Here is a 21758-nt window from a genome sequence, read left to right on the forward strand (position 1 = left end):
GGTTCCACGGGAACTGGGGTGTCCCCCCCCACCAGCAGCCCTTCCACAGGGAGGACGATGAAGTCGGGGTGTCGGGGCACCGGACCTCACGCCCACTCGGTGCACCTGCTGCAGGTCCCGCCCACCCGTGCAGGGCGCAGTTGTCCAGCCTGCCCAGTTAGGAGGAAGAGGGACAGCTTAGCTGGACACCGGAGCGATTCAGCCACACGAGGGACGTGCCCGGCCCTCGCCCCAAAAGGTAAACAGCACTGGATCATTCCAGCTTGGTAAACTGGAGCTTGGAGAGGAGGAGGGGGTGTGTGTCCCCAGGACTTCCCGAGAATGTGGGACCCTCCCCTAGCCATCTTCCCACACACATCCCGGGCGGAATTCCACCGCTTGTCCCCCCCGCCACCATGCTTCCCCCCCGCAGCTGCTGGTGGGGACTGTAATCACCCACAAATGCGCATTTCTTTCTTTTTAAGAACTTTTCCATTTTTTTAAAAAATTACATTTTTGACAATCTTTACATAGTTAATTAGGGTGAAAAGGTTCTAGGGCTGCAGGAAAGTGGGTCAGACGATTATTTCCACATTGTTTCCTTTCCTTCATGTATCTGAGGTAAAGGAGGATATTGAGGGAGAAGCCCCACCCAGTCTCCCACCCACCCCAGGTCCCTGATGTGGGGCATGCTCCGAGGGTCTTGCTCAAGAGGTTTTGATAGTTCAGCAGTTATGAATTGCTGCCGATCTCGCCCCGTCCTCCCAGGCACGATGAGGTCACTGAAGAATCCACTGATTGACATAGTCCATCGTAGAGTCTCCGTTTGCCCAGTTTTTCATTGCCAAAAAATGCACATTTTCTTTTTCTTTTTCTTTTTGGTTTCCCACCCAGCTTTGTGCAGACAGGCGTGTGTGTGCGCGCGCTCGCTGACACAGGGATATCCCAAACTCCAAAGTCCCCCAGCACCAAGATTTATAGCTTTCTTCGCAGGCGCCGCTGCCAGGAGGGAAAGTTTGTCCCCGCCGAGTTCTCCCCAACCCGTGCTTTGCTCCAATCGCCCTGCTCACCCAGAATCTCCAGTCGGGGAGCCGCGCGCACTCTGCCCACCCGCCCCCCATACAGGTGCACTCCGTGAACCGCACGCTGCGCGAGGACAGAAGTGCGTGATGGCGCAGCGGCCGTGCAAGGCAGAGGGTTTCCACGCACCTGTGGCTCCGCGCGGGTGGTGCGTGAACTTCTGTGCGCGTGTGTCTTCTCCGCAGGTCGGTTCCCCTCCGGGTCTCTCTCTCCGTCTGCCCCTTGGCCCGAGTGCCTCGTGCTTCCCGCTGGGCGTGCGTGCGTCTCTGCACCTGTGCGCGTCTCCAAGGATGGAATCGGGTTGCCGTTACAGGTGCGCCTTCTCTGGGCTCCGCCCCTTCTCCGGACTCCGCCCCTCGCTCCTTTAGGCTCAGGTGCACCAGCCGGAAGTGCGCTCCCGTCCCAGGTGAGTGACTAAACTTTCCGGGTCACATGAGCGGGCGGGGCCGGTGGGGGTCGGAGCACCGACCGACTGAGCAAGGTTGGAGTACGGAGAGGGACGCGGACAGGGCAGCGCGGCGAGATCCAGGCGCCCGGGCCAGGTAAGGAGGCCGGCGGCGGCGGCTCCCCGTCTCCTACCCCTTCACCACCTCGGCTCCCTGGCTCTGGAACGCGCGCCCGGGAGTTAATCTTTAATCTCTGACCTCCGGCGGCGGGGGCGGGGTGCCCTGGTGCGCGTCGCCCGGGACCGGCCCCTTCCCCCCTCCCCGACAAGCTCCCATTTCCTCCCTTCTCGGGCGCCCAGGTACCCAGTGGCAGGTACTCCCACCCCCAAGCCGGCGGCTCGCGATGCGGTAGGAGTGGCGCGCTCCCAAAGCCCGGTGTTCGGCTCCACCACCCCGGCGCCCCAGCCCATGGCGATCTCGGCGCTGGGGCTGCTCCTGGCGCTCGGCCTGCCGCTGCTGCTGACCCGCTGGGGCCGAGCTTGGGCTCAAGGTAGGTGCCGAGCCGGAGGGTCACAGCGGGGAGCAGGGAGGGGTCCGGATTCCTTGGTTCTCTTTGCTTGGAGAGGTGGGGTGGAGGGCGGGGCTTGCAAGTGCCTGGTGCTCCGGAATTTGGGGAGCTGGGATTGGAGTGCCTTGTGGGAAGAGAGGTCAGAGTTGGAATATCTTAGTTGCTTCCTGGGTCGGTGTTGAACCTTCGTGGGGTAGGTGGGCAGTGGGGCAGGGGGAAGACCCAAAGAGTTAGGGATAAGGGGCCAGAGACCTTTGTCACCCAGGCTTGGTGTCTTCTTGGGGTTGGGGACAGAGGCCTGAGCCCAGGGGCGGCGGTGCGGTTCCCCGAGGCGCTGGGACCATGTGTGTGCACCCGCATGCTATTCATTCTTTCAGTTTACTTCAGTTTCGGGAGCCTGGGGGAAGGGCAGGCACTGCCTGGATCCTTAAGGCCCCCAGGCCCAAGAGGTGAAAGCGGGGTGGGAGGGGTGATTTTCTTAAGATAACAGCTTCCAGCTCTACCAACCGGTTATCCCAACCCCCCCACCACCCGCTGGGCCCTTGGAGCCTAGGCCCTTGGGGGGGGGCCTGGGGCTATGAGGGGGGAGAGGGCTGAGGGAAGGCTGTGGGGGGATGGGAGGGGATGGGAGGGGAAGGGTGGTGGAGGAAGAGAGGGAGGGCTGACTTAATCCTGTACACCCAGAAACCAGCGCGACGGCCACTTTGGCGAATGAGACCAGTACTGTTCCACCCACGGGTCCCAGCTCCGATGGGGGCCTGGTGAGTTGGGGGTGCCTGCGAGGGGGTGGGGAGCGGAGGGGTGCAAAGGACAGGTGCCCCTAGATTTAAGTTCCAAGTGGAAGAGAGCAGAAAGACCAAGGGCCCCGCCCCATGCCCTCCCCACAGGAAGCGGGCAGGTGCAGTGGTGGCTGGGAGTAGGGTGTGTGTGTGTGTGTGTGTGGTGTACAGGGAAGGGTGGGGTGGGGGGGATGTGTGGATAGCACAGGGCAGGGGCCGGGTCACCAAGCTGGCAAGGGAGTGTATGTGAATGAAGGGAGGGAGGAAAACCACAGCCTCACGCCTGGTCCCACGCCCCAGTCCCAGGGCGCCATTACCGCCATCATTGTGGTCTTCTCCATCCTGGGGGTGCTCATCGTGGTGGTGCTGCTGTTCCTGCTGGTGCGGAAGCTTCAGGAGAAACGACAGACAGAGGGCACCTACCGGCCCAGCAGTGAGGAGCAGGTGGGTGCCCGCGCCCCGCCGCCCCCCAACCTCAAGCTGCCCCCTGAGGAGCGGCTCATCTGACCACCGGGGCTGCCCGCTGCTGCAGCCGACACCGCTGCCCAGGACTGCCCGGTGCGCATGTTTCACACCGCCCAGACACCACCAGCACCACCACGGGCTTCTGAAGGCACTGGAGGACTAGGGCGTGGGGCTGAGGGGGGGCACCTACAATGACACCACCTCAGCCTGCCTTGGTGGGGAGAGGGGCTGGGGACCTCCCCCGCCACCTCCCTCCTTGCTTGCCGGTGCCTCCCGAGAGAGTCTTCGGTCTGCCTCGCGCCCACCCGGGTCAGCCCCGATAACCTCCTCTCCTCTTTTTCAGTTCTCCCATGCGGCCGAGGCGCAGGCCCCTCAGGACTCCAAGGAGCCGGTGCGGGGCTGCCTGCCCATCTAGGTCCCTCTTCTGTTTTTCTCCTCTTGCTGTGTGGCCTTGGGCAGGGGACCAGGGGGGCCTCTCTGGACCCTCCCCCGTCTCACTCAGTGCTTAAGCCAATAGGTGCTTCCAAAATCCTTGCCTTGATGGGCGAAGGAGGGTGGGGCTGTACCCTTTTGTATATTTATATAAAACTGGGAGGGAGAGAGAGAGAGAGAGAGAGATGGTTTTCTAGCTGGAACATGCGGGCATTAGCCTGGGTGGGCAAGGCAGGTGGCCAGGATCTCAGGGGACAGAGGAGGAGGGTTTTCTGGGGAGATAACCCCGCACCCCCGAAGAGGCACCTCAGGGGCTGACCTTGGCTGTGCAGCTGGGCCTTGGTGCGGGATTTTGGTCTCAGGCAAACTGATCAGGAACAAAGCAGCTTTGGGTTCGGATAGCTTTATTGGATTCTCAGCTTTCAAAACACTTTTTGAGGTCAGCCACGCGGGACTGGCTCCTCACTTGGGGTTCCTGCCTGTTTTTGATGGGGGCTGCAGCGGCCGTAGAGGCCCCCCTGAGCTCTGGAGGTGGGTGCTGGGGATGGGTAGGTTCCAGCGGCAGCTTGGGGAGCGGAGCTCTGGGATTGTCCGGGCAGCCGGAATCCAAGGAAGGGTTACAAGGCTGGACGGAGGTCCCGGGTGTCGGGAGCTGAGGGCCGTGTTGGGTGGGTGCTACTGCAGTGGCCCAGGCTCCACCATCTTCAGCTGCTTCTTGGGGAGGGGAGAGACGCAGGATGAGGGATTCTGTGAGGTCAGGGGGTCTGGGGTCCCCTTGGCTGCTGGGGGGTGCAGGAGCCATGTCCTGGTGAGTCTCCATGGGCAGCTGGGGACAGGGGGTCCCTGATGGGCACACGGCTTGCACAGGTGGCGGTGACAGGTGCACCGAGAGGGAGAGAGGCTGAGCCGGGTCCCCATGGTCTGACGCCCATCTTCCGCTTGCTGGTGTGTCAGGCTGGGCAGGCAAGGAAGGCCTGGGTTTTAGTGGAGGGAAGCTGGCAGGCTGTGCGGGTGAGTGAGGCGGCTTGGCTGGGCAGGGGAGGGGCGTAGCTCACCAAGTTGAAGTTACCGTCCAGATCCCCACAGTGACAACAGTCTAAGCTTTGGCTCGGCCTCAGCCCGCCCATGCTGTCGGTTCCCACGCTCAGGCTGCCTAGAATCTCGGTTAACAAGTCGAGTTCCTCTCCGGACCCCAAAAAGCTGTTGTCGAGGGTGTCCTCCGCCCAGGGGCTTGGCTGCTCCTCGGGGCTCAAGGAGGAGAGTGTCCTGGGAGAGGCGGGAAAGAGGGGGAGGACCAGACAAGCTACCCATCAGCCCCTACCTGCCTCTTCCAACCTCACCCCTCCAACCTCGGAATATTACTCACCCTTCTGTTGAGATCTCAGGTGGCCGCTCCTCTGGCCGGTGCCTCTTGCTGGGGCGGGGGGGCCGGTTCTGCTTGGGGGAGGGGAAGAGATGGGGGAGACCAGGCAGGGGTAGGCAGGGGCCACGGGAGGGAGCGACATCGGGGAGGGGTGGGCGTGGAGGAACCGGCAGCTCTACCTGTCCGAAGTGCTGGGTGATGGGCAGGCGTTGCTGCAGGCGGTCCGAGCGGCTGGTAGGGGCTGGAACCCTCAAGGAGCCGCCCCTCTGCAGGATGGGGTCCCCCTCCTAGGGAAGGGGAGACTCAGATGCAAGCCCCTATGGGTCTCCCTGCCTGAGGGCATGGGCCACTGTGTTGTGGGGCAGGGGTGGCATTGGGGTTGGTGTGCTACCTTGTATAGTAGATGCTGCATACCCTTCAAGCTGCTCTTGGCCTGCGGAGCGTGAGAGGGCAGAGGGGAAAGGACAAGGGGTTAATGAGCCCCAAGACTGACCAGACCCTGGGCCCTGGACACGCTCAACCCTGAATCTGTCTGTCTGCGAAAATGGCCCAAGGTGGCCTGTGCCACCTAAAGAGTGAAGACGAACGTTGCTCTTCCCCCCTCTTTGGCAAAGACGGAAGGAACATTCCAAAGTTGAATGGACAGCGGTGGAAACAGCTGCTGGGAATGCCTGCCTGTCTCGGAGCGCAGCAACGTGCGGACAGTTCTGGTGATCACGGCTGGGACTGCCACAGCCGAACGGGGGTGGCTGGTAGACCTGGGCTGTCGCGTGTCAGTGGGCAGGACATGATCCTGGCCCCAGGGTGGGAGCGATCAATGGCCAATAAAAGTGGGAAGACTTCTCCACGGGTTCCCATGTCTGGTTACGATTGATCATTTGCACTTTAGTAAATAAATGCCTCTTGTGGACCAAAATGTTCAGCCCTCACCAGGGGGAACTGTGTCATTGCAAAGGTCACATCCTGTATTGTGGGGGTGTCACTTCCCATCCAGCTCCCTGCTTGTGGCCTGGGAAAGCAGTGGAGGACGGCCCAAAGCCTTGGGCCCCTGCACCTGCCCGTGAGAGACCCAGAAGAAGCTCCTGGCTTTGGCTTAGTCCAGCTCTGTGGTCATTTGGGGTGTGCACCAGCCCATGGAAGACCCCCCCAGACACACACACACAACACTTTTTCCAATAGACTCTGAAAGTCCAGTTCCCCAGGCAGGGTTAAAAGGAACCCCTCCTCCTCCAGGACCAGGCTTACCGAGCGGTACATGTTCCTGACAGCAGGTTGTGTTTTAGTTTTGACCGAGTTCAGGAGCGCACCACCACCCTTCTGGGAAGAGAAGACACAGGAGGGAGAGGTGGGCCGGGGTCCCAGCACCCCCTCTCTGCGTTGCTAGTTGAATACGAGCCCTACCAGGGTCCCAAGTGGGGATCTCTGACCTATGTGTGTGTGAGATATAACTACCTTGAGGCTGTCGGCCCAGAGCTGGTAGGAGCGGATGCCGCCTGGGGGTGGGGGGGATTGGGAAGAGAGAAAGCAGGAGCTTGTCATCAAAGGCAGGTCTGGGCTGTGGGCGCCCGAAGGGTGGACGGCCGCACCGCCAGGGCCAGGCTTGGGTCACCTGAGGAGGATCCGCAACAGGTAATCTGCTCTTCAAAGGGGTCTCCGAAACTCTCCCCGCTGTTGAGCTTCTCCAACCGACCCTCGATGAACTGGGGAGGGAAGGTGGGACATGCATGGGCACAACAGCCCGGGGGGGGGGGGGCGGGTGTTAAGATCCACTGTGTCCTCAAGCCACAGCAGCACCAGACATCCAACCCTTCTGGTTCCCCAAGTCCGGACTGGTGCCCCAGGGACCTAACCTCAGCGACCTTAGGACCCAATCCCCAAGCTCAAGAAGCCTGGGAGTCCTGCTCAGCTCCCGTCCCCTCTCCCAGGATCCAGGAGTTTGCACCAGAAGTAGAGGGGGGGAGGTCTTGCATAGATCGCCCCCCCCCAAGTCTGGAACCAGGAAGATACTGGGAATTGGAACCCATCTTCATCAGCCCCCCTGCTCAGGTCCTCAAGAACCTCAAAGACGGAGGCTTTCGAATTGGTAACCAAGGGTTCTTACTCAAGCCTTCACCGCAAGACTCTGAAATGGGGGATCCCCTGAGAACCTCTCCAGCCCCAGCCCAAGGGGGCACCCAGGCCACACCCCGAGACTCCGTCTCCAGCCACACCCCAAGTCTGTGCCTCACCCCAAGGCTCCGCCCTCAGTCCCGCCCCTACAGACTCAGCGCGCACCTGTTTGAACAGCTGCAGGTGCACAGCCCGCCGGTGGAAGGCCTGCAGTGGCGCCCCAGGTTTCTGGCCCAGGAAGGCTTCCTCGCTGAAGGTGATGGGCTGGCCCTGGAAGCAGGGACCCCACATGCTGAGCTCCCTCCGCCCGCAGCGACTTTCTGCATCCTGCCATCTGCCACCTTGGCTGGCTGGGCTGCCCGCGAGGAGGGGAGAGCCTTGGGCCCAGCAGGGCTGGGGTGTGACTCCGGGGTGCACTAGTGGGGCGTGAAGGGTGGCATGGATGTAAGTGAGCCCCCTGAGACCTCTGGCCTTGGTTCCCTGGGATCCCGCAGTGTCCACCTCCCAGCCCTCAAGTCCAGTGTCCCCTATGGCCAGCTACTCCTGGGAGCACAGGCCCCTTCCCTACCCCGCCCTGCAACTGTAACTTACTGGGCTGCAGACTAGTGCGTCGCGGTACCCCCCAAAGAGAAGGGCCTGGGCGTGGAGGAACAGCCGGGACACCCCCTCCCCGGGGCTCAGCGCGGCCTTGCGTAGCCTCAACCTCAGTAGGGACACCTGGAGGGAGGTGTGGTGGTGGGATAAAAGGGGTGGCAGGTGCGCGGGATTGGGGGTCTCCCCGCGGAGCAGGGCGGTGGGGGAGGGACTGACCACGTCTGGGGGCAGGGCCCCTATATCGTCGAACGGCGTCTCCAAGGTGTTGGCATCCACGTCCATGACCACCACGTCCTCCAGGCCTCTGTCCCGCACCCTCTGCGGGGCACGAAGAGAGGGCGTGCAGGGGTGGGCGGCGAGGGAGGGGTCCAGGCCTGGGGGAGGGTGCTCTCTCTTTCTGCACTCCCCGCCCCCCACCCCATGCCGGGCGGGTGCGTTGGGGGAGCTGGGCTCACCTCCATGAGGCTGGCGTGCACTCCGATGAGGTAAGGCATGGGTGCGCTGTGGGTGGAGGGTGCAAGGTCACGCAGGTGCTGTCCCCCCCCCCCCCCGGGGCCCTCACACCCCTCTCGCATGGAGCCATACGGGACCTCACCTGCAATAGTCCAGCAGGTGTGGGGGCAGTGTAGGGATCAGCACGTGCTCCCAGCGCATGGGGTACAGGAGTGCGCAGGATGCGTGGACGCACGAAGTCAGCTGGGGACACGCAGGGATGGAGTCTCAGGGTCAGGAAGTCAGATATACAGAGAGGAGGAGAGACAGAGAGGAAGGTCTTCCATCTGCTAACAATTCACTCCCCACATGGCCTCAACAGCCAAAGCTGAGCCAATCCAAAGCCAGGAGCCAGGAGCCTCTTCCCAGTCTCCCAAGCAGGTGTAGGATCCCAAGACCTTGAGCCATTCTTGACTGCTTTTCAGGCCATAAGCAGGGAGCTAGATGGGAAGCGGGGCTGCCAGGACCAGAACCAGAGCCCATATGGGATCCTGGGCTTGCAAGGTGAGGACCCTAGCCAACAGGCTACTGCACTGAACCCAAAGAGGTGGGGTTATAAGACAGCTTCTAGACACACCCCCAGGAGGTGGGGTTATAATGCAGCCTCTAGACACGCCCCCAGGACGTGGAGCTAACCTTACCATTACTCCCATTCTTCCTCAAGGAGAGGAGCTAAGGCCAAAACAGATCTCCTCATATTCATAGAGAGGTGGAGCCTGATACAGTCCCGCCCCAAAGGAGGAGGAGCTTTGCATGTCCCTCCCAGGGGTGGAACCTCCTGCCGTCCACCGTGGTGGTATTAGAGCTAGCCCGTCTGTGGCCCCATCCTCAGGCTGCCCCTCTCACCGTGCTGAGCTTGCTGGAGACGAGCAGAACTCTCCGCTCAGCTAGCAGCGCGGCGAACAGCCCCAGGATGTTCTCATCTCTCACAGCCACCACCAGCTCTGTCAGGTTCCGCTGGGGGGACACAGGAGCTCTGGCATCTGGCAGCCCCCTCTCTCCTGCCACCCCCGGGCTCGCACTTCCCAGAACCACCCCCAACTCACGTTTTCAGGGATGGAGGGCAGGCGGTCCGCTTTCGGGGCCACAAAACAGGAGAGCTGGTGGGGACATGCGTATCAGGGAGGGGGTTTGGAGCATGGGCTGGTAATGTCCACCCGCCACCCCTGCACTCCCCTGCCTCGCTCACCGGCCTGCTCGTCCCGGGGGCAGGGGGCAGGACCTGCACTCCGTCGCCCTGGGAGAGGGGGAGAGGTGGCTGTGTGGGTCCTCCTCAGGAAGCTGGGGTGCTGCTCCAACACCCTGAGGGCTTGCGGGGGTCAACTCACCAGACCCAACCCTGCGGAGCCCCGGTTTCCAGGCAGGGTTTGCTGTTGCATGTTCTGCAGGAGATCCTCAGCTTCGGATACCTGGGAAGGGGTGGGGTACCGGAGCAGGGCTGAGGTGGGATGGGGAGGGTGTCTGAGCCAGGAAATGCCTCCCTGGGGTGCTGGGAGAGACAGTGCTTGCGTCAGGGGTGAGCATTTAGGCCCAGGGCTAGGGAGTCGGGGTGGTAAGCAAAAGTGGAGGCTACAGATCTCACTTGGTCCTGGGCTAGGAGATCCCCCACTGTGTTCAGTAGCTTGTAGAATACTTCGAACCAAGGCAGGTGGCTGCGGGGAGAGGAATCAGGTTCCACGCAGCCCCCTACACACACACACACACACACACACACACACACACACACACACACACAGAGGCTAAAGTCCTCCCCGGATCTTCACCTGAGGATGCAGAGGCAGCTCTGGGCTCCAGCGCGAAGGCGACAGAAACCAAATCTGCGATTGCCAGCCAGGTCGGTCAGGGCGAAGGTGAAGTGCTGAGCGGCGGGGCTGGGGGGCTCCCTGCAGGTGACAGAGACATCCCCAGAGACCTGCGCATCTTGTTCCTCCCCTACCTGTCCCAGCAGGGTTCCACCCCCTCCCCCTCTCCCCCTCTGCCACTGTGCCCTGCTTCTCCTGTCTTGGTCCTGCAGTGTCAAATGCCTGGACATCTCTAGGTAGCAGCATCCCTAATTTTTCTATGTCCTTTGATGTCCTAAATCGCCTTGATGTTCTCTGTTCCCAAGTCCTGGTCCCTGCTTACACAGGCTCCTGGTGGTCAGGGCTGCCCACAGTATGCAATCTTCCTTCAGGATGAACCCATTTCCAGGGACTCCACCCCCAAAGAGGCGGGGCTCAGCAGAAACCCGCCCCTAGGAGGTGGAGCTATATGGTAGTCTCTAGACACGCCCTCAGGAGGTGGAGCTAACGTGTTATTACTCCCATCCTGCACCTGGGCTCTTACCTCTCCACGTCGAAAGGGAAGCAGAATTTGGGCACCATCTGCACAGCTTCCTGAGGGAGGGAGAGAGACACAGGTGCTGCTGGCCCCTCCCTGGGCTCTGGGGCCCCACCCCTGGGGAGCAAGGAGCTGGTCCGCATACCTGGTCTCTGAAATCCGGGGGGAATTGCCACAGAATGGGGGGATCTGGGAGGGGGTGGAGAGAGTAGGCCTCTAAGATCTGGGCTCCAGGCTCATGACCCCACCCCTCCAACCAAGCCCAACCTCTCCCCACTTCTCTGCGCTTCCCGCTCACCGGACTGCAAGGAGGCAGGGCAGGCCGCCTCGAAAAACCAATCAAACACGGCCGGGGGGCTCCCTCTGTGGACAGAGAAGGGTGCATGGTGGGGAGTGCATACAGCTGCGTATGTGTGTGGCACCTGTGTGTGAGCGTGTTGACTTTATGCATGCAAGCATGTGTATGTGTGTGTGCATATGTGTCTGGTTGCATGATGTCTGTGATCCTGTGGAGTGTGTGTACGTGTGTTTCCGGGTGAGTGGCTGTGCGTGTAGGTGAGCAACCGCCACCTCTGCTTTCCTGGCTGTGAGAGACCCAGGAAGCAGGTGAGCTGTGCTGGGGGTTTCTGTAGGCAAGACCTCACCAGTTCCCTGGAGCTGGCCTCCCTTACCCCCTCCACCCCTCGCCCTGTTTCCTCATCCCTGAGGAAGGAGGGAGTGGGGTGCTTGGTCCTCACTGTGTCCCCTGAGATGTTTCTGCCTTGCCTGCCGCTTCCTGGGGTGGTGGTGTGCTGGGGGAGGATGCTGTCTGGACGTCAGTGCAGAGAGGGAGGGATAAGGTGAGATGGAGGGAAGCCAGCTGCACACACGGTGGTCCCTCGACTCACTGCAGCCTCACCCTGCCCCTCTCCCCATCATATCCCCTGCTGAGCCTCCTCCCTCCCCTCCCGGCCATCATTCAGGAAGCCCCAAGAAGCCTCGAAGGGCACACACACTCCTGGAGATGCTGTAGCAATGTCCAGAGCCAGAAGGAGGGCTGGGAGGGCCCGAGGGTGGAGGCTGCAGTGCAGGGTCCTGCCCTGATTCTAGTTTGGTCTTACCCTCTGTGCCCTCCCTCCCTGCGGGTCCCTGCACCTCCCCCACCTGCCCCAGCTGCCGTGCGGGGGCAGGAGGAGGGAGATGTTAGCTCTTACTCTGCTTTGGATCCCATGGTCCCCGCACTGGGCTGAAAGGCCAGGCTGAGTCCCCTTAGGGGTCCCGGCGGTGAACGATGATGGTGGTGGGTATGGGGTTGGGCCCCGAGAGCCGAGAGCCGGCTCAACTTCCTGTGTCACCGAGAGAGGAAGTTTAACGGGTGACGTCCCCGCTCGGCGGTGCCTGCTCCCACCCACAGTGAGAAACCCAGGCACCCTACTTCCTAGTGGGCAGTAAAGGGGGGCAGTCCCAGGGGACTGCCAACCTGGGTCATGTCCGAGGCCCCCCACTCCCCAAACCTCATACAGAGCCCTCTTGCTCTCTCGCTGCAGCACCCCAAGTCATGCTATGCCCCTCACATCCATTTCTCTCCCTGGGTCCATGTATCTGTGTAAGGTGTTCAGAAGGGGCCAGTCCGGAGAGCTGGGGGGTGGGGGTGGGCATGCCAGGAAGAGTGAAGGCTCTGCACAGGGACACACACACACACACACACATACACAGCCAGGAAGTGGCCCAAACAGCTAGGGAGGGACAACTCCCCCACCCATTCACATCCTCCCCACCCCTGACCCAGGATCCCATGAGCCACACGGGAGCAGCCAGCATCCCATGGCCCCTTTGCTGACTGCCCTACGTGTCACGAAAGACCAAGTCGCTAGGCGCAGGCTAGGCCAACACTGAATTTATTTGTGGGGAGGACGCAGGAGGGAGGATGGGTAGGGTGGGGTGTGGGGCAGCCTACTTTTTTCTTGCCCCGCCCCTCCCAAGCCAACACACTTTCTCCTGCGCTTGGCAAGTACAGGTGGGCGGGCGGCTGAGGCAAATGACAGGGAGGAAAAGGGGTGGGGGCGGTGCTTCTGCAGCTAAGAGGCGGAGGCAGGCTCGCAGGGCGCAAAAGCAGGGCTCACGGGTCTAGGGGGAGGCTCAGGGAACAGGGCTCCAAGTGGAGGTGGTTGTGGCGGGTCAAGGATGAGTGGGAAGGTAGGCGAAGGCCCGTGGCACAGGGGCCTGTGCAGGTGGTGTTGCTGGCTGGGGCTGCGCCCCGGCTAGGCCACCTCCTCTTCGGCCTCCTCCTCGAACTCGCCCTCCTCGGCCGTGGCGTCCTGGTACTGCTGGTACTCGGACACCAGGTCGTTCATGTTGCTCTCGGCCTCGGTGAACTCCATCTCGTCCATGCCCTCGCCCGTGTACCAGTGCAGGAAGGCCTTGCGCCGGAACATGGCCGTGAACTGCTCCGAGATGCGCTTGAACAGCTCCTGGATGGCCGTGCTGTTGCCGATGAAGGTAGCAGCCATCTTGAGCCCCCGGGGTGGGATGTCACACACGGCCGTCTTGACGTTGTTGGGGATCCACTCCACGAAGTAGCTGCTGTTTTTGCTTTGTACGCTCAGCATCTGCTCGTCCACCTCCTTCATGGACATGCGGCCCCGGAAGACTGCGGCCACGGTCAGGTAGCGGCCGTGGCGTGGGTCGCAGGCAGCCATCATGTTCTTGGCGTCGAACATTTGCTGGGTGAGCTCGGGCACGGTCAGCGCGCGGTACTGCTGGCTGCCCCGGCTGGTGAGGGGCGCGAAGCCCGGCATGAAGAAGTGCAGGCGCGGGAAGGGCACCATGTTCACGGCCAGCTTGCGCAGGTCGGCGTTGAGCTGGCCGGGGAAGCGCAGGCAGGTGGTGACCCCGCTCATGGTGGCCGACACCAGGTGGTTGAGGTCGCCGTAGGTGGGCGTGGTGAGCTTGAGCGTGCGGAAGCAGATGTCATACAGGGCCTCGTTGTCGATGCAGTAGGTCTCGTCCGTGTTCTCCACCAGCTGGTGCACGGACAGCGTGGCGTTGTAGGGCTCCACCACCGTGTCCGACACCTTGGGCGAGGGCACCACGCTGAAGGTGTTCATGATGCGGTCTGGGAATTCTTCGCGGATCTTGCTGATGAGCAGGGTGCCCATGCCCGAGCCCGTGCCGCCGCCCAGCGAGTGGGTCAGCTGGAAGCCCTGCAGGCAGTCACAGCTCTCTGCTTCCTTCCGAACCACATCCAGGACGGCGTCCACCAACTCGGCGCCCTCGGTGTAGTGGCCCTTGGCCCAGTTGTTGCCGGCTCCCGATTGGCCTGGGAAAGGTGTGTGTGTGGGGGGGAAATACACCAAGGGGTGGCCTGTTAGGGGCAGCTCCCCATCCCACCCTTGCTTCCCCAACCCTAGGGCCCCTATTAACTCTTGGATAATAACAAACAATAAAAGGGGGAGGGCATGAATGTCTTCATGATTTGATCTCCTGCGTCCACTCTGTACTTTCCGTCCGCCTGCTGGTCAGAATGATCCCAGTAACCAATGCTGTATCAACCTAGAGCCAGACCCTCTGCCTGCCTGCCCCGACCCCCGCGTCCCCCTAACCTGCTCTGTGTCAGCCACGCCTTTCCCCCTCGCTGCCTCTCCCACACGCCAGGCTCCTGTCCTGCCCACAGGCTCCTGGCACCTGCTGCTGGAAGATTCTACCCTTCCCCTCACCCCATCCCCAAGAGAGCCAGGCTGCCTCCACACACTGGGTTTGTTAACTCCTCTTGCTGGTTTTGGCTGCATTTCTTAATCTCCCTGGCACCCACCAACTTACATTTTCTCTCATGAATGCTGTGTATTCTTTGGGATCTTGCTGGGGAATGCGAACCCCAGCAGGTCAAGAGTGCCAAGCACGGGGCTGCTGTTGCTCTGAGTAGCAAATATTCCTCCTCCTCCTGCTCCTCCTCCTGTCCGACCTCGGCTCTGTTCTGTCTGGGTCCAGCAGCCTGGACCAGGCACAGTGACCCCTGTCTTCTCTGCAGCAGCCACGAGAGGGCGTGTGCAAGCACCTGCCTGTGGTCACTGGCCAGTTCCCATCTTGATCTCTTCCCCAGCCATCTCCTGGATGCCTGCACCTCTCACCCTCATTCTGGACGCCCTGCACCTGTCCCTCGCTGTGCACATTCTATCACATGGGCACAGAAAGGTTAGGTGAGGTGTGCAAAGCCACACAGTGTGCGGGTGGGACTATCACCAGCTCCACTCTTGGGCCATTTCCCCACTCCCCTGCCAAGCACCTGTGGTTATCCCAGCTACCCCAGCCATGGCCTGTCCTATCTTTCTCAAGCTGCTTCTAGAATTCTAAGTTCCAAGGGGGGAAGGGTGCTGGGGTGCTGGGCCAGGGCTGGATGTGGGGGGGGGGAGCTGCAGCCTGGAAGGGAGCCCCTTCCCGCAGAGCTGTTTTTGAGCTGCGGACATCAGGCAGGTGCCTGCCATCTTTGCTTGTCCATCCCCCTCCTGCTGTCCTCAGCTGGTCCCAGCCCAACTTGCCACGTTAGCACTGCTACTATGCTAAGCCCCTCTGCTATCCTAAAACAGTAGGGAGGGGGGGGTCTGTGCTGTGAATGGGAGATGGAGGAGGGTGGGCACAGGCTTGGGACCCTCAGGGACTCATCCGAATGAACGGGTCTCTCATTTGTTCCCCTCTTGCTGCATTTCCCAGCTGTATACAGTAGGTGCTCACTACTTGCTTATCACAGGCATGGAATGGCACACGGTCATCTGGCTCTGGTCCAGAGGATCGAATGACAACGTCTTCTTCCTGCCCGAGGCCATGTACCCTACTGACGGAGATGCCTGGATCCCACAACACAGCCCCAGGCGTGCTGGCCACGGGGAGGGCTCAGGTGGCTGGCTGGCACCTGGATGCAGCTCCTGGCTTTGGCCTCAGCCCAGCAGGTGCTGCAGGCCTCTGCTGGGCAGTGAAACAAGTGAACTAGTGGTTGGCAACCTTTTCACTTTGGTACCTGTCTTTGAAACAAAGAAACAAAAACAAACCACCCCATTCCTCCAGGAGATCTTTCAGGGACCATGGTGTGTCCACAGGGGCCCTCGCAAGTCAAGTCGCAAGTCGAAGGAACCTGGGGTCTCCTGAGTTGAGGGGCAGAGGGGAGGGCAGCTCACCAAACACAAAATTGTCAGGCCGGAAGATCTGGCCGAAGGGGCCGGAGCGCACGGAGTCCATGGTGCCAGGTTCCAGGTCCACCAGCACAGCTCGCGGGACATAATTCCCCCCTATGGGGACAACAGATGGAGGGCAGCTGGGGCGCGGGGGTGGCGGGGGTGGCGGTGGCGGCAGTGAAGGGTTGGGGGAAGAGCAGGGGCCACGCAGGCCCCTTCCCCCACCTCCCAGGGCCTCCCCATCGCCTGCCCACCCCCGGGGGTCCAGGGGGGCTGCTGTACCTGTGGCCTCGTTGTAGTACACGTTGATGCGCTCCAGCTGCAGGTCGCTGTCACCGTGGTACGTGCCGGTAGGGTCGATGCCGTGTTCATCGCTAATCACCTCCCAGAACTGCAAACAGGCGCGCAAGAGGGATGGGGGTGGGGGCAGTGCACAGGAGATGAGGGGGAGGGAGGCTAGAGGCCGGCCGGCCCCACCCAGGACACCCTCCACCCCCGGCACCCGTCCACTCTCTCCACTTCCCAAGGAAGGTGACCTAGGGGGCTGGGATGAGGCAAGAAGGAGGCAAGAAGGAGGTGCGGGGTGTGTGAGAGAAGGAGGAGATGGGGGCGGCGTGGTGGGGAGGAGCGGGGTCTTTGTGCGCCTGCGAGAGAGGACAGCGGCCAGCGGTGAGGCCAGCTGCGGCCGGCAGCTGCTGCTCTGGGCTGCGCTGGGGCTGCGTCTCCTTTCCTGCCTCCTCCTCCCCGCAATTGATCGAGAGCCTTTGTCTGCAGCGGGGCCGGCTCGGTCTCCCAGCGTCCCCTCCCTTCTCTCCCCCTCCCATCTCCTGGGGACCCCCCCCATCCCGCCCACCCCTCACCGCATCCCCAAAGCCCTAACGGAAGGGGCTCTGGTGTGTGTGTGTGTGTTGGGGGGAGATGGCCGAGGGTCCCCCGCGCACCTTGGCCCCGATCTGGTTGCCGCACTGGCCGGCTTGCAGGTGCACGATCTCCCGCATGGCGGTGGTGATGGAGGTGGTGCTGGCGGTGGTGCTGGCGGAGCTCGGTCCCTGCGCCCCCGGGGCCGCCTCTATATGCGCGGCCGCGGCCCGCGTCACGCCCGGTCACGGGCCGGCTCCACCCCCTGGACCCGCCCCGGCCTGCGGCGACGGCGGCTGCAGGGGTCCAGACTAACTCTCCAGGGTAGAGGGGGGCTGAGGCTGGGGGTCCCTCGTGCCAAGCGCCGGAGGGGCAGGGGCTGCGGGGAGAGGCCGCCACCCCCGGGGACGTGCGCTCCCCACGCGGCAGCAGGGCCAGGACGCGCGCGCGTGTGCCGCAGCCGTGGTGGGGTGGAGAAGACTGGCCGCGCTGGGTAAACAAGCGCCGGGCCATCCCCCATCCGGCCCCCGCCCCTGGCCTGTCCACCCGCAGCATCTCTCCCACAGCACGCAGACCGCCCGCCTAGGCCGGAATCCTCAAGCGGGGACCCCTCTGCCCTTCTCCAAACGGGGTGCTGAGCTGGGGTAGGGGTGGAGGGAGTCCCCGAGCTGCAAGGGGCTCCGGAGGCTGTGGGACCCCGCGGCAGGTGGGGTCACCTTGGCCAAGGCCCATCGCGGGGCTGCCTTGCTCCCCCAGAACAAATCCCTTTGTGCCTCTTTGTTTAGACTCCTTGCAGGCCGCCGCTTTTGGTTTTCACTTAAGAGGCAGCTAGAACCAAGCAAGGCAGAACTGCCAGCCCAGGGTTCCTCTCCGCAGACACCTGCAGTGGCCGGAGCCTGGAGCCGCAGCAGTGCAAGGAAGGGTTCTTCCCCGCCCCGCTCCAGTGTGACACAGTGAGGGGCACCCACATACTTGTTCTGCAAGGTCTGTGTGTCTGCAGGGAGCTGGGGCCGTTGCACCCAGGCTTGCTCCCCGGAGTCGTTAGGAACCACCGGGTCGTATTTGCATGTCTCATGTGCGAAGTGACTGCCCACGTCTGACTGCTCACAGCTGCGACTCCGGCTGCAGGTGGTGCAAGTGATGGCCTTTGGCTGTTCCGCGCTGCCAGGGTGGGGAGGGGAAGGGCACACAGGGGAAGCTTTTGTGTCTCCTGTCACTGCAGTCCTTATCAACGCCTGGGCCTGGCCGGGACTTCCTGTGTCTACCCGGAGGAGCCGCTGCACCAGTGCAGGGGGACCCAAGACACCTGCCCTTTCCTCCACCCCTGCTGAGGGACGGTCATTCTCTGTGGCTGGGGGATGGGGGTGTACGGTTCAGATGTCGCATTTATTCCTCGTCTTGATGAGGGGAGTTCTCAAATGGCTGATTTAGTTCTCCCCGCCAGGGGACATTTGGCGACCTCTGAAGATATTTTCTTTCTTTTTTTTTTTTTAAGATTTATTTTTATTGCAAAGTCAGATATACAGAGAGGAAGAGACACAGAAGAAAAGATCTTCCATCCGATGATTCACTCCCCAAGTGACTGCAATGGCCGGTGCTGCACTGATCTGAAGCCAGGAGCCAGGACCTTCTTCCGAGTCTCTCACACCGGTGCAGGGTCCCAAGGCTTTGGGCCGTCCTCCACTGCTTTCCCAGGCCACAAGCAGGGAACTGGATGGGAAGTGGGGCCGCCAGAGTTAGAACCTGCGTCCGTATGGGATCCTGGAGCATTCAAGGCGAGGACTTGAGTCACTAGGCCACCGCACCAGGCCCTGAAGATATTTTCCATGGTCAGATCTGTGTGTGTCAAATTGGGGCATCTGGGCCCGGCACGGTGGCGCAGTGGTTAAGGCTTCGGATTGGCATAGCATCGGCCGTTGCGCTCACTTGGGGAGTGAATCATCAGACGGAAGATCTTCCTCTCTGTCTCTCCTCCTCTCTGTATATCCGCCTTTCCAATAAAAAAAAAAATAAATCTTAAAAAAAAAAAAGAAACAAATTGGGGCATCTTCCAAGATGCTCCCCACTGCAGAGACTGTTCTGGCCTCCCGGGGATTGGGGCTGCTATTAGGATAAGGCACAGGGGCCACCTGCCTCCCAAACAATTTCTGGGTTTGCATCCCAGCTCTGCCCCTGATTTGTGCCCCGTGGGGCAGCAGTGCCAGCTCCAGTGTTTGAGGTCCCTGCCACCCACGTCGGAGGACCCCGGGATGGAGCTCTGGGCTCCCGGCCTTGGCTCATCCCTGTTACCCCCCGGGGTTGTCATGGGCAATGGGATAGGGCATGACCCAGCAGATGGAAGCAAGAACACCTGCTGGAGGCTGCATTTTCTTACTCTGCATAGGTGTGTCATTTAAGACACCTCAGGGCATTTAACTGGATCCAGTACAATCAGCCTCTGCCGGAAGACCTGCAGAAATGAAACATTCTTGCAACACGTTCATGGAGACACAGTTGAAGTCTTGTTACATAGTTGATGAAGGCACAGGGAAATCGGGAAGACCATTGTTTCCACATTTTTTTTTTTTTCTGTATCTGGGACAAAGAGGGAGATAAAGGAAGAGGCCTCACTCAGTCTCCCACCCATCCCAGGGTCCCCGATATGAGTTTCCCTTCTTTAGAAAGGGTTAAGACAGCTGTGTAGGGCCCAGCGACATGGCCCAACACCTAAAGTCCTCGCCTTGAACACTCCGGGATCCCACATGGGCACCAGTTCTAATCCCAGATGCCCCACTTCCCATCCAGCTCCCTGCCTGTGGCCTGGGAAAGCAGTGGAGGACGGCCTGAAGCTTTGGAACCTTGCACCGGTGTGGGAGACCCTGAAGAGAATCCTGGGTCCTGGCTTTGGATTGGCTCAGCTCCGGCCATTGTGACCACTTGGGGAGTGAACCAGCGGATGGAAGATCTTTGTCACTCCTTCTCCCCGTGTATCTGACTTTCCAATAAAAAAAAAAAATCTTAAAAAAATTGAGCATGAAAGGGAGAGGCAACAGGGCCTGGCTTAGACACCCCACAGGGGTGTGGGATTTGGCTCCAGGCTCGTCCACTAAATTCAGCACAGTTGCTTGCAGTGATGGGCTCCCAGTGGCCCTGGGCTGGGGTTCCCACGGAGGGAGAGGACTGGGGGCACAGAGCAGCCTTCTAGGGTTTGGGACTGTTGGCTGTGGGCTGGCCTGGGATGTGGCCAGGCCGGTGAGGTCCGGGAGCGTGGGGTAGGGGACTGGTGAAGTCATCTGTTCCCCCCTTTTCTCCCTCACCCCTGCTTGCCTGACCCCAGGGTGGGGTGAGTACTAGGCATGTCACCTACCACACCGGAAGCTTGCAGCCATGTTGGAGGGATGGAGCCGGCGAGCTGGAGGATGGGCTGCATGAGCTGGGCGGGGGGAACCGCTGGCCAGGGTTCCTGTTTCCATGCTGTGCCATGGCCATAGGCCACTTCTCGGTGTGAGACTTAAATGCAATTCAGCAAGCTAAGAATGGAGAAGGCGGGGGTGGGGGGCTCTGTGTACTTTGTCATCCATGGCGAGCACCTGTGCTAAGCACCTCACTGTGGTCTGTGTTTCTACTCCGCCAGCCCACAGCTGTGGACGACAGGTGCTGTCTGCACACCCCACTTTTCACGTGCAGAAAATGAGGTCCAGGATCTCACCCACCTTGCTGACCCCCTTTTCCACTGCAGCCAGGCACTGGTGCAAGCTGCCCTTCACCTCTCTCTGTACTCCTGGGGGGGAGGCGGAGGGGAAGGTCCTTATCCTTTCAGGATGCTGTGGTTACTTTGTTACTTGTCTTTTAAGACCAAAATCAAACACAGACTTTCCCAGAAAACAATGAGTGTCATGCCCCGATAGGAGGGGGGCAGCCTCCGGGGCCTCAATATCAAGTGCTCCACTGGGAAGGGGAGAGGCTTTGGACTGGCTCCTATGGGTGTCACACAGCAGTGCAGCGTGGCTGTCTCTGTGATCTGGGCCTGAGGGTCCCCACGGCCTGTTCCCCTGGCTCTTCTCCCTGGCCTGTCCCTCTGCACCTGTTACGCACCAGGCCCCTCCGCTACCTCCCAGCTGGAAGCTGACTTTGGCCGCGGCTTGGCAGGAAGCCTCTGCAGCTGTGGGCAGAGGCAGACAGAGGATGCCTAGATGGGAAAACCTGCTAAATGAGCGTTCAGACTCCCAGATCTGGGGGGAGGGGTTGTGGGGTGCACTCAGCCCCCCGGGGGGGTTAGGGCGGGGAAGAGGCTGTGCCTGGCGGGACTGGCACCAAGCATCCACGGGGTGTGTGTGCGTTGGGGTGGGGAGCGAGGAGAGGAGTGGCAGCAGACAATAGGATATTCTCTGAGCTGACCACGTGCATGACCCGCCTCCCGCCTGCACTCATGGCTGGATACATCATGTGGGTACATCCTGAAGGCGGTATGGGGACGGGAGGGGACAGGACATCCTGGGAGATGGGCAAGGCAGGCAGGGCCAAGGTCAGGCCGTGGGGTGCGGGAGGGATGGCCATACTGCCCAAGTGACAGGCGCCCGGTGCTGGAAGACCACAGACAGGCAGGCGCTGGCCATGGCCTTGGGGCTGGGCGGCGGGTCCTGCGCCTGACCAGGTTTGTCTGGGAGGGTGTTGAGAGCTCAGTCGGATGGAGAGCTCTGCCCACGTGTTTGTCCTAGCCAAGCTCACGTCTTTGCTTCCCAGGGGGAAAGGGGCAGCCATTTCCCACCAGCCACTATCCTTCATCCCAAAAGAGTGGGTGGCTTCTCCCATTCCTCCAGTGTCACCAGGAGGAGGGGTGGGCAGCCCCCTACTTCTGCAGACAGGGCTTGCTGTCATCCGTGGACACCCCCAGGCCAGCTCCCCTCAGCACCCCCGGGGTCAGCTCAGGAGGGTGGGCCACTGCGGCCTCGTGGGTGTCGCTCCGAGTGGGTCTGTGGCTGACTGTTCCTCGGTGTGTGGGGTCTCCGTGTCCGCGTGGCTGCGAATGTGACCCTGTAGGTCCGTGTGTGGAGTGGAGTGGGCGGGGCTGAGGAGTGGGCGGGGCCCGGAGAGTGACAGGACAGTGGGCGGGGCCCGGAGTGTGACAGGGCAGCGGGTGGGGCCAGGAGAGTGACAGGGCAGTGGGCGGGGCCCGGGAGAGTGACAGGGCAGTGGGCGGGGCCAGGAGAG

At 61.5% G+C, this 21758-nt stretch overlaps 3 protein-coding genes across 8 annotated transcripts; 1 reads left to right on the forward strand and 2 right to left on the reverse strand.

Annotated features, from left to right (window-relative positions):
• The first annotated feature begins 11 nt into the window (after window positions 1–11).
• On the forward strand, window positions 12–3988 carry CRB3 (crumbs cell polarity complex component 3). Its single transcript, XM_040990947.1, has 7 exons — window positions 12–238; window positions 1054–1244; window positions 1373–1601; window positions 1805–1995; window positions 2698–2774; window positions 3093–3236; window positions 3601–3988. The coding sequence occupies exons 3-7, from the start codon at window positions 1492–1494 to the stop codon at window positions 3670–3672; spliced, it is 594 nt and encodes a 197-aa protein (XP_040846881.1). The 5' UTR covers window positions 12–238; window positions 1054–1244; window positions 1373–1491; the 3' UTR covers window positions 3673–3988.
• An 88-nt stretch (window positions 3989–4076) lies between these two features.
• Window positions 4077–11861, reverse strand: DENND1C (DENN domain containing 1C). 3 transcript variants are annotated; one of them, XM_040990750.1, is made up of 23 exons: window positions 11760–11861; window positions 10865–10929; window positions 10712–10755; window positions 10573–10622; window positions 10011–10130; window positions 9830–9899; window positions 9576–9656; window positions 9437–9484; window positions 9294–9347; window positions 9094–9204; window positions 8351–8451; window positions 8211–8256; window positions 7972–8073; window positions 7753–7878; window positions 7327–7431; window positions 6662–6752; window positions 6505–6545; window positions 6298–6369; window positions 5444–5485; window positions 5232–5339; window positions 5056–5123; window positions 4745–4955; window positions 4077–4644 (listed from the first exon to the last, which is right to left on the reverse strand). In XM_040990750.1, the coding sequence occupies exons 1-23, from the start codon at window positions 11774–11776 to the stop codon at window positions 4105–4107; spliced, it is 2313 nt and encodes a 770-aa protein (XP_040846684.1). In that variant the 5' UTR covers window positions 11777–11861; the 3' UTR covers window positions 4077–4104. The 3 variants fall into 3 exon arrangements, with proteins under 3 accessions (XP_040846684.1, XP_040846682.1, XP_040846683.1); XM_040990748.1 differs by having other exon boundaries at window positions 5056–5339; XM_040990749.1 differs by lacking the exon at window positions 9437–9484 and having other exon boundaries at window positions 5056–5339.
• A 567-nt stretch (window positions 11862–12428) lies between these two features.
• Window positions 12429–16752, reverse strand: TUBB4A (tubulin beta 4A class IVa). Of its 4 annotated transcripts, XM_040990837.1 has the most exons (5): window positions 16652–16752; window positions 15993–16101; window positions 15714–15824; window positions 13773–13864; window positions 12429–13166 (listed from the first exon to the last, which is right to left on the reverse strand). In XM_040990837.1, exons 1-5 carry the CDS (start codon window positions 16706–16708, stop codon window positions 12807–12809), a joined length of 729 nt encoding a protein of 242 aa, XP_040846771.1. In that variant the 5' UTR covers window positions 16709–16752; the 3' UTR covers window positions 12429–12806. The 4 variants fall into 4 exon arrangements, with proteins under 4 accessions (XP_040846771.1, XP_040846768.1, XP_040846769.1 ...); XM_040990834.1 differs by having other exon boundaries at window positions 12429–13864; XM_040990835.1 differs by lacking the exon at window positions 15714–15824 and having other exon boundaries at window positions 12429–13864.
• Between the last annotated feature and the right edge of the window lie 5006 nt (window positions 16753–21758).

This window comes from Ochotona curzoniae, unplaced genomic scaffold (genome assembly GCF_017591425.1).
Source record: "Ochotona curzoniae isolate NIBS_2020 unplaced genomic scaffold, NIBS_Ocur_1.0 contig_605, whole genome shotgun sequence".
NCBI classification, from domain to species: Eukaryota; Metazoa; Chordata; class Mammalia; order Lagomorpha; family Ochotonidae; genus Ochotona; species Ochotona curzoniae.